The sequence below is a fragment of the Abrus precatorius genome, unplaced genomic scaffold (assembly GCF_003935025.1).
Source record: "Abrus precatorius isolate BTA unplaced genomic scaffold, Abrus_2018 Scaffold9, whole genome shotgun sequence".
Lineage (NCBI taxonomy): Eukaryota > Viridiplantae > Streptophyta > Magnoliopsida > Fabales > Fabaceae > Abrus > Abrus precatorius.
Window position 1 is genome coordinate 380,603 of NW_020874439.1, and position 16,243 is coordinate 396,845.

The 16,243-nt window shown below is 28.4% G+C and overlaps 1 protein-coding gene and 1 non-coding gene across 2 annotated transcripts; both read left to right on the forward strand.

Moving 5' to 3' along the window:
- The first annotated feature begins 6,688 nt into the window (after positions 1-6,688).
- LOC113850161 (U-box domain-containing protein 9) lies at positions 6,689-9,856 on the forward strand. The gene is made up of 2 exons (XM_027480562.1): positions 6,689-7,235; positions 8,605-9,856. The coding sequence occupies exons 1-2, from the start codon at positions 6,939-6,941 to the stop codon at positions 9,688-9,690; spliced, it is 1,383 nt and encodes a 460-aa protein (XP_027336363.1). The 5' UTR covers positions 6,689-6,938; the 3' UTR covers positions 9,691-9,856.
- Positions 9,857-16,023: 6,167 nt separating this feature from the next.
- Positions 16,024-16,097, forward strand: TRNAT-AGU. Its single transcript has one exon. It is a non-coding gene; the product is annotated as a tRNA-Thr (tRNA).
- Positions 16,098-16,243: the final 146 nt, after the last annotated feature.

Genomic DNA, 16,243 nt, shown 5'->3' on the forward strand with positions numbered 1-16,243 from the left:
CAAATACAATAATATAAATAAATTTAATCATTAAGCTCGTGGATTAATTAACGTGAAGTTGTTCTAGTTTAATTTATAGTGTTGAGTTTAAATCTATGAAAATGCAAGTATTAAATATTTAAAGGAAATTTTTTATCTTCTGTAATAATTGTATTGGTGTTGAACACAACTGTATCTATTGATTAGGAGAAAACTTGAAGGACTTTGGAGCAAGTCCAATTACTTACATTGAAGAAAGTTATAAGTTAAAAACATGTCGTTTATTTATTTTACAAATTTGGATGAATTTCATGACGTCACAAAATCACTCCCAACTTGCAATTTTATTTGATTCCACATGAGTTTACAAAAAATAATTTTGCATGCATGTTACCACATTTTAATCTTGTAAAAATTTATGAGTTATCCCTCAATTTTAACAACCATGCATCTAATAACTAATGATGATAATTGAATGATGATTGACGATACTATCTGTCAATTACAAATTTATATTTAAAAATTAAAATCCTTTTAATTTTTGTTTATTTTTAACGTTGTGATTATTTTATTTATTTATGTCTTTGTTTAATTTATTGGGCTATTTAATATGTTTAAATAGTGGTATTCGTACAATTAATATTATTAAGATCAAGAGGTTTTTCAAATGCAGTTCTAGTTTTATGCATTTAGTTGACTTTTAATTTGGCTTTATTATTATTATAACAGGTTAATTTTCAAACTTCTTAAAAAATTATGAGTTTTTAAATCACATAAAATTTATGGCAATTTTTTCAAATTAAATAAACATTTTTTAAAATAATTTTTAGCCAGATTGTCTCTTGCTATAATCTCAAAAACTAGAAAGTTTGGAATCGATCATCTGCAGCATAAACTGTTAGACGAATTGACTTAATAGTAATTTTTGAAGATTGGGCTCTCCATTCATGTTCAAGTCGCAAGAAATATTGATGGTAGTCTGCTTATTAGCTTGTGAATCTATATATGTTATTAAGCTGAACATAAATCTGAATTAATTATTTCAATAACGTGACTTATAAAAGGTCTTATTTTTCCGTTTATTTGCTTTGTCGACGATCAATAAAGAAGTTGATTTCGCCTATTATGAACATTTCAAATTACCTTTTTAGTATAAACTTATGCAAACCCTTTTGCATGGTTGATCCAAAATATAAACCTTTTTGAAAACGAATTATTGTGGTTTGGACAGAGATAGTTTATCCCATTAGACCTTGCCGACAAAATAAAAGGGCACAATTTGTTAGAACGTCTTTCATAGATTTGATACCATATAAAAACAAGCATAAAGAAATGTTTCCAAATAAAATAAGGTTAAAGTAATTTGGGTGGGTGGAATACTGACATCATTTAAACAGTAAGATTGACTTTATTTCTGGACCTTTTGCATTCCAAAACAAAGGCCTTCAACTTAAAATTTGATGACTCCATTGAATTCTTTTTGTCAAAACTTATCCAAGTTTGAGGGCAGTGGACGAGAGAGATAGGGATAGTCTCTTTCAATATTTGTACCCTACATTTCAAGGTCCTAGTTAGCACCTTTTCTTCTTAGGACATTAACTACTCAAATCGAGTGGTCCTTCCAGTTTGGTACACCACCGTAGGAACTTCATTCCCCATCATCCCATTCAACCACACTACGTACTCTTAAATCTATTTCAATTTTTTGTTCAATGTCATTACGTATTTTCTTTCAACTTCTTATTAAACTCAACAACACATGTAATCATTTATAAATATGACATTATTGATGTTGCATATGACTCCAATGAAAACAAATTTTTAAGTGTTGTCGTTGGAAGTTTATTCTCTTGGCAATCATACAAGTGCATTCATAATTGGGGTAGTCGTATTCTTTTGGGCTTATAAAAATAATTTGGATTGAATGATCAGTTAGGCTATATATACATTTCACAACTTTAATCATTTGTTGTTGTTATTATTATTATTAACACACACAAAATAAAATCATCATTTCTCTTCCAAATAAAGGTTATTGAATAGTTATTTTAAATATAATATGCTACCAAATATGTCATAAAATATAACATCATCCCAATTTCTACTCTCATATAATAAATTAAAGGAAATTTTTAAATAAGATTTAATCTTTACCTATCATTAATTTTTTTATAAAATATATAAGTTTTGTTTATAAAAATTAGTTGTTATTTCTTTTGCTTTTATAATATTGTTTAATATTTAATTTTGGTGCAATGTTAATTTAAAGCTTTTACATTATTAACCCATTAAAAAACATCATAGATTTAATTTATATATTAATTATTAAAAAATCAATAATTCTTCCTGATATAATAGTTTATATTGGATAACACTGTAAATAAAATTTTATTATTTATGGATATAAAGCAGGAAATTATTAGGCGACACACATATTTATTAGATTATTATTATTATTTGACTAAAATATGTTTTAAATTTTTGTATTTTGTGAGATTTTAATTTTAGTCTCTAAAAAAATAGTTATAATCTCTAAAAATATATTAAAACCTTTTTAATTTTATGGAATATTAGTATATAAATTATCACCGTCAGGGTGAAGCGACAGAAAGAGAAAGGCAAAAATGGAATTATCCAGTGGCATGTGGAATTGAGACCCATCGCAAATATATTGAACCACAACAAAAGAATGCAAAAATCTAAGAGGAATTCAATTTGGAGGTCACTGGAAATTTGAAAGAATATGATTCGACGATTTTAGGAAGGACAACTCAAAACAAAGCCTCACATCCGCATGACATTTTCCTCGTACCTGCCTTTCTATTCTATTTCCATTGTCGTGCTAATTAATACTCTTAATATAGTGTTACGACTCAATTGTAGCCTTTAATTTGAATATTATATATATATATATATATATATATATCTATATTAGTTTAAAAATTAAGTAAGTTTAGTCATGATTTTTGAAATTTTTATTTTTCATCCAAATATTTAAAGTTGTGATAAATTTGGGATATGAAATAATTTTACAAGTATATAAAGGGGTTAAAAATTTAAAGCAATTTTCAAATGTTAGATTAGAGTTTGAAGGGAGAGAATTTAAGATATTTTATGTTTGATAAAATTGAATGTTTTTGTTGATCAGTTTTAAGGGTAAGGCATATTTAACATTAGAAATTAAAATGACTACCAAGTGCAATATATTTTCAATTTTTCAAACTTTTGTTTACATATCAAATTAAATTTCAATCCATTAAAAGCATATCAATATCTTAGTCTAGTTTTCCTTAAGAAAAAAACACATATGTTCATAATTTTTCATTTTATTTTTTAAAAATAAATTATGCATGTGTTTTTTAATTTCAAATAAATTTCATTTAATTCTTGAAATTCTATCCAAATTAATTATATATATTTTTTCAAATTTTTAAATAATTTCCTTAAATATTTTAAAGTTATCTTTCAAAATAACTTATGCAAAACACGAATGCTTACTATTTTCTAAATATGCGAGAGGCAATATTTATCATATGTATGTATGTAGGATTTATAGAATATTAGGAAAGAGGTAAATTTTAATATTAATAATGATAATGAAACTTCTAAGTTTGGTTTTTGTTAAAATATTCACACATAATTTGCATTCGGATAAGTATTCACTCATCTCCACCTTAAAATTTTAGATTTCCTAAGAAAATAGCTACTTAAAGGTAATAAAATGATGTTTTGAAAATATGATCGAAATAAATAAATAAAGCATATTCTCATCGAATTTTGCATTCGCCCCGGAGAGATTGAACTGTGTGCATCCCAGGCCATGCAATCAGTTCCGGTTCAATTCGACCGGTTTTCATCGTATAAGCCGGTCGAAGCGGTTCGCAGGTATTACTAACTCTGTAACTCATTAAAATTATTGGTGGAACCCGCATGTTTCCTTCTCAGAATTCCTGTCGGAGAATGACACGAAGATGACACGTGTCCACATATTGCAACCTACGTGTACAAAAACATAAATAAACCGCCACGTGTAAATAGAGTACAGCATTGACCATATATCCGAATGTAGCTGAGTGGAACCCTTTGATGCGAGAAGAATGAAGCAGGGCAAAGGGCAGGGAAGGAAAACGGTGCCGTTTGTGTCCGTATACAATGGGTTTGTGTGGTAGCGGATACAGGGGATGATAGCTTTGTGGGGGGGGGGAGACGAGTACAAAGGAAGTTTTACCCACGCGTCGTGCCAGCTGTTAGGGCCGTGGAGTCCGTGATTGCGTGCAGGAAGGACCATGTGGGACCCACCTATTCCCTCTCTCGCTACACTACACACTTCCCCTCCCATTAATCATATGCTAATTTATCTAGTGTTTTAATATTATTACTATTTTTTAAAAAATAGAAATTTATATGTGGATGGATGAACTATCACTTACCTGTCATGCTGGCCAGTACCCACTTCCTTCTTGTCAGCAATCTCACTCAATAATACCTTCAAATTTTCTTTTCTAATATCAAATGTTACCTATTTTTTATTTTTTGTTCTGTTTTATTCGAAACATGGTTTAGCTCAACTGATTGGAGGGGTTTGGTTAACCCTTCATATGCTGGGTTTAGATTCTTCTTCCACATTTTATTTTTAACCTCATTGGTTACCGACAACATCACTTCTGGACAGGCTTAGAGTATTTGCATTTTTTAGCTATTTCCCATCCAAATATACACATTGTAAATGTGAGGTTAATTGAGAAAAATAAATAAATAAATGAACAGCTATTAAAAAAATAATTAAATATTATGGGTTAAAATTTGGTGTCTTTCAGTTTTGTTTTTTGTTTTTATTATTATTAATCTTGACTTCTGCTGCAATACATTTATTGAATTATACGCGTTCCGTTCTGAAATGAACTGTCTACCTCATTTAATTAATTTTTTATTCTAACTTTTAACAAAAATATTAATTTAATTCTTATTGCTGAATTTAAGCAGCTAAAAATGGTAAGTATTTATTAAAAAAATTACTTAATGAATCAAGAATATAAAAATAAAAATATAATAACTATTTTAAAATCATTCCAACTGAAAATAACAATATAATTTTTTAATTATAATTTTTATTTTATCATATAAGTTTAGCATATTAATCAACACGCTATAAGAATCGACTTATATGTAATTGTCACAAAACCAACTTCTGATGAGTATGGAATTTGTATAAATTGCCTTACAATTCATTTACTGTTAAGTAAATTTAATATTTATTATAAAATTAACACTCAATAAAATAATAAAAAACTCACCGTACGCATCGCACATGTAAGAGTGTCGTAGTAATCCAAACAAATAATAAAATTAAGAACTTTCTATTTGTATGGTTATCGAATTTTTTGTTCTAATTATAATTTATTTGCCATTTTAGCTGAGAATGAGGATGTAATTGTACATCACAATTCTAATATTTATATCAATTTTGCTATATCTGCTCCCCAAAGTAATTGTTCAGAGATTCAATAACGATGATGAATCTGAGGGAGACAAGCGTGGTCTTCTAAAAAATTATTTACGAAATATATATTTGTAAATTTTACTTTCATGTAAAAAGTATATAATTATATTATTTATTATTATAATTATGTATATTATCAAATTTTCATGTAATTAATAGATAAATAAGCCTTTTAGATATATTAATTATGAAAGAGGTTATATATACCCCCATTAATTAGTTTTTATATTCAAGAAAGACTCATAAAAAATAATTAACAATGTGAAATATTATATTTTTAGTAAATTTTATTTCAAATTCTTAAGTATTTAATTTAAGGGATATAATCAGTAAAAATTATATAAAGAAATTAACTCTATTTATTACATTTCATTTACTATATTGACAGACCAGTTAAAATATTTAATCATGATAGTCATTTTTCTATAGTCACAGTCAAGATGACAATTTATCAAGTGAGTTTATCTGAATCATTAATTGAAGTGTTTAATTATATGCACTATTAATATTTCATTAATCATAGAAGTATTTTTAAATTTAAATATACTTTTAAAATATTTATAATTATAAAAGATGCAGGGAGAATTAATTCAGATATAATATATTATTAATTTTCCATTTGAAAATATAATACAAAAAGATCGGTGAGATAAGTAAATGAGCAAAATAAAAGAAAAGACCATGTGAATTGTGAAACGTGGAGGGTAAGACTAGAAGAATATAACCATTTTTTTTTCTTTCTCCTGTTTTTGAGTGAATGACTTGCGGATCAATTATGCTCACACCAAGGAAGTAAGACATTAAAAAGGCATATATATTAACACGTGTCAAGACATTAATTAATAATTAAAATGGATTTTCATTAAAAATTATATTATTAAATGTATATTTAATATAAATTGTTAATTATTTTCGGTATAAAATTTTAAATAAATTTTTATGATGTGTCTTAGATGATATTCAAATTAAACATTTATTCAATAATTTTTATTATTTAAAAAATTATTTTAATAAAGCATATAATAAATTTATTAAAAATAATTAAAGACTTTTTAAAAATTATTTAAACGGGTTTCTTGTTCTTTAAGACCCATAAGAAAAAAATAAAGTCTAGTGAGAGGAAACTAAGGTGGAGTTATGAGTTAGTGTCTTTATGGTATTGTCCTTGTTTTCCTCTCAACAGTTAAATGTTACTGAGAATAGAAGCCAGCAGAGTAATAAAAGAGGCCAAACCGGCACAGAGAGAGAGAGAGAGAGAGAGAGAGATTCACACATACGAATTTCTTTTCTTTTAAAAAATGAAGATGAAACAGAGTGTTTCCACTGATATTCTCTGTTTCTTCATTCTGTGAACCAAATTTTGAATATATTCAACCTTTTGTGTTTGTTTCAATTCAAAGTTGAAGGCTTTGGGTCTGATCCATTCCATTGGGATCATCTTCATCTTCATCATCATCACATGGCTAAGCCTGGGGTCTTGGACTCTGATCCGGAGGTGATGGTGAAGAAGGCCATAGAGTTGAAGAGAGAACTGCAGAGGCTTGTCAAGTCCATTGTTGATGATGAGGATTGTAGCGCTGAGACCATTGATCAAGCCATGGAATCTCTCTGTGTTCTCAAGGAGTTGAAGCTCAAAAAGAGGTCATCACTGTCTTTGAAGCTTCATAACAACACTGTCACTTGTTGCCCTGATGAATTCAAGTGTCCTCTTTCCAAGGAATTGATGAGAGATCCTGTCATTGTGGCTTCTTGTCAGGTTAGTGTCAGAATTTAGAGTGTTGTACTAATAATAATATTAATAATGATAATTATAATTTGCTGTGTTTGGTTTGGTTTCTGGGAAAATGTTGGAAGCAGAAGGAAAAATTAAATTAAATTAAATCAAACTGGGTGGTTGTTGTTGTTATTATGTTTTTTAATAAATATCTGGGTACCCTGCAATGTAAGGTGAAGAATTATCCTACAATGACAAAAAGGGCTTAAAAGTTATAAACAAAAAATGGGTTTTTTTTTTTTTTTTTCGGAATTGAATTTAACTAAAGTGAAGATGTGGATTCTGGTTTTTGGCCTTTTGTCCATCTCTTTTGCTGGAATTTCTGTACTTTATTCTATGTAAGTGACTCAAAAGGTATGGGAAAGATAAAAAGGGAATATATTCAGTTCTTTCCTCGTCTAGTCCAGAACCTTAGAGATATCTATTATCTATTCTATGAAATACATAATATAGTTCATATTATTTATTTTAATATATGTGAAGCGCTTCAACATTTGGCATTGCAGCTTTCTCTTTGCTCTTCTTTTTCTTTCAAACCAAACAGTTTTTTTTTTTTTTTTCTTGTTTAAATGCTTTACATCGCTGTCAATGTAAGAGTGCAATGTCAAGTACTTTTTGTTTGATTTGCTGAACTTCTGCGAGCTTCTCTTTATTTATGTTGTTAGCTTTACTGCATTTATGTTTCAAATGTACGTTTCATAAAACAAAAAAGAGGAAAAAGAAAAAGGGCTATTTAATAATATATCTATGATAGTCTTTGTGGATGGAAAGAGAAAGAGTGGGAGGTGAAAAAAAGAATAATATTCTTTGTCCATAAACGTGATTCTGGAGTGAGTGAGTGAGTGGCGGTGGTGATTGTATCTTTGTGTAGAACTTTTGACTGGTTTTCTAAAAAGGGAATAATTAAATTCTAGTGTTCTTGGCTTCTTCTTTTTTCTTTTTCAAATTTCTACTGTGATGCCTTTCCCCACCCTAACCACCACTCTTTATCTTTCTGTTCTTTGCCTTTTTCTGTGCATTGATACTTCTAATTGGTTTCAAGAGAATCAGTTATGATTTGGAACAATTGGAGACTGTGCAGATTTTTTCCTAGTCTAATTTTGAACCATGATTCGTTTAACGGTTTTTTTAACATGTAACCAACAATAACCTATGTATAATAAGTTTTTCATGGAAATCACAGGATATTACAGAATACAATATATTGATAATATTAAATGTTATAATTTAAAAAAAAATTACTTATTAATTTCTTATCACGTGCCTTTGAGCATGCAGCAGAAAAATTGTTCATTTCATCACCCTCTATTGATTGTTAATATGTGACATCCTTATGGTTTCAATTTTGCAGACATATGATAGACCTTTCATTCAAAAATGGCTGAATGCTGGAAATAGGACATGCCCTCGAACCCATCAAGTCCTCTCACACACTGTGCTTACACCAAATCAACTAATAAAGGAAATGATAGAACAATGGTCTAAGAACCAAGGGATTGAGTTGTCCAATACTGTCAACTATATTGATGAGGAAGGTCTAAAAGAAGCTGACAGAGACCATTTTCTTTGTTTGCTTAAGAAAATGTCTTCAACACTCTCTGATCAGAAAGCAGCTGCTAAAGAACTTCGCTTGTTGACAAAGAAGCACCCTTGTTTCCGGGTACTATTTTGTGATTCTGCGGATGCTATTCCCCAATTGCTTAAGCCAATTTGTGGGAGTGATTCTTTTAGTAGCATTCACCCTGATCTCCAAGAAGATGTGATCACAACACTTCTCAATATCTCTATCCATGACAACAACAAGAAACTAGTCGCTGAAACTCCAATGGTAATTCCACTCCTTATGAAAGCATTGAGATCTGGAACAATTGAAACAAGAAGCAATGCTGCAGCAGCACTTTTCACTTTGTCAGCTCTTGAATCAAACAAGGAACTTGTTGGTAAATCCGGTGCCTTAAAGCCATTAATTGACCTCTTGGAAGAAGGGAATCCCTTAGCAATGAAGGATGTTGCTTCAGCAATTTTTAACTTATGTGTAATGCATGAGAACAAGGCAAGAGCGGTTAAGGATGGCGGGGTGAGGGTGATTTTGACAAAGATAAAGAATCGGATTCATGTGGATGAATTACTGGCTATCCTTGCTTTGCTTTCAAGTCACCAGAAGGCTGTTCATGACATGGGAGAGCTTGGAGCTGTTCCTAGTTTGCTAAGCATTATCAGAGAGAGCTCTTGCGAGCGCAACAAGGAGAATTGTGTTGCAATCCTTCAAACTATTTGCCTGTATGATAGATCAAAGTTGAAGGAAATAAAAGAAGAGGAGAATACCCACAGAACAATCTCTGAGCTAGCACAGAATGGAACATCAAGGGCTAAGAGAAAAGCTAGTGGAATTCTTGAGAGATTGAACAGGGTTGTTAATATCACACACACTGCATAATGTGTCTTGTGCACTCTCTCTAGGTACATTAAATCGTATATTCTGCATCTGTCTGTCTTCAGACATTTTTAAGTTTTTCAAAGTTAAAATCAGTCAGCAATTCTGTCTCATCACCAATTTTGTACATTCTTTTTTTCTTAACAAAGTCATCCTCGTGTTCATCAGTTAGTGACTCAATAAAGTGAAGTCATATTCTCTTTGCCTCCAAATTATTATTCAAAAAATTCAACAAGTTGGGTATTTGGGCTTAAAAACATTTTTTAGTTTTAGTTGTTTATATCATCTCTATTTTTACTTTGTTAACTGTTTTGGAGAAGATTAAGATGGAAAACAAACAAATTCAGTGAAGGACTTTATGCTTTCATGCTTTCCATGGTAATACTGCACTGTACTGTTTAACCAACCATGACAAACACCAACTTGTACATGGCTTAAATAAATTAATCACATTCCGTGTAAGGGGAGCAAGAAGAATCACTGTGAATAACTAGTTTCATACTTTCAATTCTGAATAACAACACAATTCCATTATTTTATTATTGATTTATTGTTTAGCTAGCTCTCTCCCCATGAGAAATTGAGCTTATATGTTATCTATCTTTTTTCATATTTAAATTAAGTAAATCTTCATTTTAAACATGTGAAGTTATTCATATTAATCTTTTGAATTTTGAATTTAAATTCTTAGTTCCTAAAATTAGAGATTGTTAATTAGGTTAGACTTTACCATTAAAAAATGTTAAAATTGAATAATAGAGTGATGATATGTCTTATTAAATGACACGTATTAATTCATTTTTGATATAAAAGGACGTCATTTTATAATATTTTAAAAATAGTTTATTTTATCCTTTATTTTAACTTTTTCAGATAATAAGGTCTTTTTTCGTTTTTTTCCATGGTGTCTTTTTTTAATAATGGTGTAATGATATTTACGCTGTAAAAGTCTTTCGTCTTTTTTTTTTTTTTCAACTGAATTACCATATTCAAATTTCAAATATGTAACGGAGAACTAATTGTGATCGATTCAGTGAAGGGGTCTCAAATTTGTCACCTTAGGACTTTTTTATTTCCCTCATATTTCAAAAGCTTTCACTTGTGAAATTCTTATATCCCTTTACAATAATTCTTTTGGAATTTATAACCTCTTAGGCTACAATGAGAGATGTTGCTGTAGTTACTCTCAAACACGTTAGAAATGTTGGTTTCATCATTCTTACACTTTGTAGTCCTTTGCAGCGGTAATCGAAGAAATGAAAAAGACGTCGTGAAAGAAGGCGAAAAAAAAAAGAAGATAGTAAGGAACTTCATTGCTCAAAAATATTAAAAGTCAGAAATAAAAATAAACTATTTTTAAAAAATTTTAAAACAACATTATTTTAAGTCAAAACCGTCACGTGTTATTTAACGTAAGTAAATCATTAACTTTGTTATCTAATTTTAATATCTTTTAATGGCAATGACTAATGTGATTGACTATTGTTAATTTTATGAACTAAAATTTTAAATTTTGATAATTCACTTTAGTCAAATTACATATTTTAAGAACTAAAGTGAGAGTTTATTCTTTTTAAATCTCTTGTGACCCTAAAAAATTGAAAAAGAAAATGAAGAGGAAAGAACTTTTTTTTTTCCATTCCAACTCAATTTTTATGGTTGTTGAACAATTTTTTTTCCTCAAAAGTTCCTAATCTCTGTTTAATTTAAAAAATTGTTACAAAGATCAAAATAAATTTAACAAGCACATCAAGTGAAATTCTATTTTGTTTTTACTAATGCAAACTAATTACATTTACGTCTTCTTTTATAAAAAAATTACATCAAATTTTCTTGTTTTGTTATTTTTAAGAATGTTTGCTGTATAATTCTTACAATGAAGTAGATGTGTAGTTCTTTAAAAACAATGGTTGACAATGTATAAAATTAAGATATCAAATAAGAAAAGTTTGTATAAATTTTCAAATGAGTGGAGTATAAGTGTAATTATTGTTAACTTTAAGAGAGAGGTCAATGTAATTAAATTCATGTTTTTGTTTTTGTTATGGGACCTTTAGTATTTTTAGACTGTAACTAATTTATGAGAAGCTAATATAATTATTTTTCATTCGCGTACGCACATATGGGACTTGGTTTAGAGAGAGTTAAATTAGCATGCCATAAGCATAAATCATTTAATCTTAAAAATAGTATAAATCATTGAATGCCAAATGCTTACAGTTAAGGATCGATGTGGGACTCTCGAATCAAATTGCAAATATCGTAAGTCACAGATACAACATGTTGTAACGACCACGAAACAGAATATGGCTTCTATGTAGGTGGCTGAAATAGGGAAGTTATCTCTTATTCCTCTTTCAATGGGTAATTGTTGTCGTGGCGTGATAAAAAAGAACTAGAGGAAAGACCCATATGGAGCAAGGAACTTACAAAAAGGATAAAAGGAAAGAAAATGAACCCACAAAATATCACTTCGCAACTCACAAGGAATCAAATTCACTTAGAAAAAAACAAAGATAGATAGAAAGAAAATGAATGGTGAAAATATCACTTATATACTTAGCAAATATCACTACACGACTCACAAGGAACCAAATTCTCTTCTTTCTGTTGTTTTCTTTTGGTATAGCTCAGTATGTAGGACTTAGTATACAACTCATCTATCGACAAAAAAATAAAAATAAAAATAGTTTAGAACTCATCTAATTAATGGGTACAGGAATAATGACATTCTCTCACATATATCCTAGTGTTATGTAGATGTAAATTGTACTATAAACTTGTTGCAAAGTCTTCATTTCTCTTATTTTTTGTTGTTTTCTTTTGGTCTTTGTCACTATGTAGGACTTAATATACAACTCATCCAATTACTGGGTATAGGAATAATGACATCCTCTCACATAAATCTTAGACTTATGTGGACAAACTGTACTATAAGCTTGTTGCAAAGTCTTCTTTTTTCTTAAATGTCATTGGTTAAACTTATTGATGCTCTGGATTATACTTATTAATCATCCAATAATCTACTTTTAAAATATACAAGATCTTTTAAATAAATTCTTTTTTTTTTTGTCAAAATAAGGTAAATTTTATTTTTTATTTCTATTTTTATTTCATTTATTAAAGTATTAAATAAAAAATAAATATTTTTTATGTTCTAAAAGTATAAATGATACAAACAAAACATATTATAACTGAGGAGAGGAGTATGAATTAGTGTATTGATCCATTGCAAAGTGTTTGTAGTTTATTAAGAGTTCACTACTGAAATAGATTCAACAGGGAAAAACAAGAAGAAGAAAAAGACATGAAAAGAAGAGGTTAAATACAAGGGAGATTTAAATTTCAAAGATAGAATGAGAGCTAATTATAGAATGAAAAATAAGACAGATATTGAGTGAATGAATTGTAATCAATTTCTTTTAACTAAGGTCAATTTTTATATGTAGTGTGACGAAAGTAAGAAACTAAATCAGTTTTGTGATAACAAATTGCTAATAAATATTAAAAACATTAAGTAAATTGGATAATAACTAATATAAATACTTTAACATCCCCTTTCAACTTCATAGATACTTCAAGTTTAAGCTAAGTTTGGCCTTAAAAATAGTAAACCTAGCGTTGGAGGCGGCTTTTGTGAGTCCATTGACAGGTTTTGCAGTTTGGTTGGATAGTGATTAGAATATGATGAATGGATACTTGCTAGAACCATCTCACAAACAAAGAATAAATCAAGCTCAAAGTTTTAGTTCTATTGATAACAAGAGAATTTATAAATATAGTAGGAAGAAAAGTAATTAAGTGTTATAGCTTTGTAAGTAAAGAAGTTATCTAATCTATTTTAGGAAAGGATATTTTCATAATAGTACAAGTCTAAAAATTTTTACACTTGTTATATGTAAATTAAATAAAAAGTTTAAAATGAGTGTAGAAGTTTTTAAACTTATACTAGTATATGAAGATCATGTCCCATTTATTTTATTACAACTACACATGTAATTGTATTCTTCATTTGTATTTGACATATTGACAACAAGCATTTGTTTGCACAACCAAGTCACAAGATATTGGCCAAAGTATATGTAATGACCTAACATAGACATTTTGTTATCGATAAATCATTATTTATTATTTATGTAAGTTTATTTTAAAAATTTTATGCAATTCTCAATCATTTAAGCTGATTACATATGGATAAAAATAATTAAGAATGCATTTTGAAGAAAAAAACAAAAGTTTATGACCATGTTCAAGGAATTAAGCATGCATGCCCATGGTATCATGAATATGTCCATGCTTAGTTAATCAAGCATGCCTATGTTGAAACCAACATGCCTAAACAAGCTTAACCATGCTCCTTATTAGTGTGCTTATACTTTAAGAAACTAAATTTGCAAAAAAAAAAATTATACTAGAATTTGCAAAATCGTGATGGATATGAGACAAATTTACGAGAGTAACAAGAGGATAATAGGATATTTAACGCACCTAAAAATTCTAAGGAATGAATAGTCGAATTATATTTTAAATCTATATATGCTTACTACAGGCATCAACAAAATTAATGAGGTATTTGGTGCCAATAGTGTTATCAACAGTAATTGATAAATTCTTATTTTATTTGTTTATTTATACAAATTTGAATAAATTTTGTCATGATTTTAAATGTTTATTATTTCATTTTACTCAAGAAAACTTATTTATTGCAAACTAAAAAAAATTGATTCATATATGTTTCTAATAAAGGATTTATTATATCATCTTGGCTCTATTTGGTAATACTAGCTAAAAAGTAGGATTTAGCGAAAAATCCATATATGTTTAATTTATAATCAAAGCTAAACTAGTTTTAAAATCCAAATTTTTAGTACAACCTGATACTTTAATCCTTCTTTCCTCTTCTATTTCCCAAGCCCTGCATGAAAACACTATCCTATCATAGTTTGAAAACACCTTTCTTGTCTTAACACTTCAATCCAATGATAAACTAACTTCTTGTTATTATAATTTTTTTTTGTTCATTGTCATTTTTCTATGTTGGCCTTATTGTTGTTGGGTCTTGGTGTATTTTGAACATATTTTAGAATAAAGCCCAAAAAATATAAGGACATTGGTAGAGGAGAGATTAGTTTGGGTTCGTTAAATCAAAATTGGTTCTAAACCAAATTTAAATTTTAAAATTAATTTAAATTAATAAAATAAATTAGTTTAAAATTCAATCCAAATATATGGATTTAAAATAAATTTAGATTACTTCTATGTCAATCCAATCTATTTACAACCCTAGTTAAAAGTTGTAATTAAAGCTTATAGTTGATTAACTAATTGAAAGTACTTAACTTATAATTAAAAGTTTATAGATTTAAGATTTGTATCTATGTGTAACTTGTTTTAAAAATAAATATAAATTGACATAAAATTATTAAGTTATAAGTTGGATGTTGTTTTACCAAACTTTTTTAAAGCTATCTTACAATGGTTATAAGTTCTTTCTATTTTGTTATTACTAAACAATTCTACTAATTTATCAAGTTATAACTCACAAGTAAGCTATAAGTTCATGTTGCCAAATACAGTACTTTTAATTTCTTTTCTTTGATTTCTTTTCTTTAAATGAACTTATGTTTCTCTTTCAATTGAGTTTGTTGAATTGACCTTCTCTAAAGTGAGAAAATGTGTAAAATAAGACTTTATCCATCTTTACTTTAAATTAAAGTCTATTTTTCATTGATAACTTGAGATTATAATTATTAAAATCAAACTAGACCAACAGGTGTGATTGGAATTAGTGAAATTTATTAGTCTGAATAACTTATCATCAGTGGAGTAAAAAGTAAATAAAACAACTAATGACATTGGTCCAAAATAAGATATAATTGATAAAAAAAAAAGTGCAATTTTTTTAAAAAAAAGCTTATACATAATATTTACGTTAAATTATTATTATTATTTAACTGTATATTATAATTTTTTTATCTTATATATATATATATGATTATTTTATGTTAATTTATTATTTCATATAGTTTGTAATATAAATATTTTTTTACCACTAGTTTGACATCAATTTAACCATCATTAAACATTTACTTCCTTGCCAAGGTAAAACATTTCCCTTTATGTGTCCAGGCATTAAACTTGGGCCCTTTCAGTTTGGTTGCCTAGCTTCATACCATAATTCAAACCCATACAAGTGAATATTTCAATTTTTATTTTTCTTTTCTAGATTTACAAAGTTCAACAATCCGCAAAATGCCATCAAATTCATACCCCTTCTAAATCTAAAAACATACCCAATAATGACTCAATCTATCACGCAAAGCGTTTAACATGTAAGCTTTCGTAGCTCAGTTGGTTAGAGCACCCGTTTAGTAAGCGGGAGGTCTTGAGTTCGACTCTCAACGAAAGCAAAACTTTTATCTTAATGCTGACTATTTTAATTTTTTGAAAATTAAGAGTATACAATGAAAAACATTGAACATGTTAGGCAACTATAGAGGGTGCTCTTTCAAGTGCAATGCTTTGCATTCAGAGTCAATTAGAGTACTATGTACAC

Bases quoted from the DNA above. Each gene is read 5' to 3' on its own strand.
- LOC113850161 (XM_027480562.1), top strand. From the start codon at position 6,939: ATGGCTAAGCCTGGGGTCTTGGACTCTGATCCGGAGGTGATGGTGAAG. The intron at 7,236-8,604 runs GTTAGTGTCAGA...TCAATTTTGCAG, and splicing joins TCATTGTGGCTTCTTGTCAG to ACATATGATAGACCTTTCAT.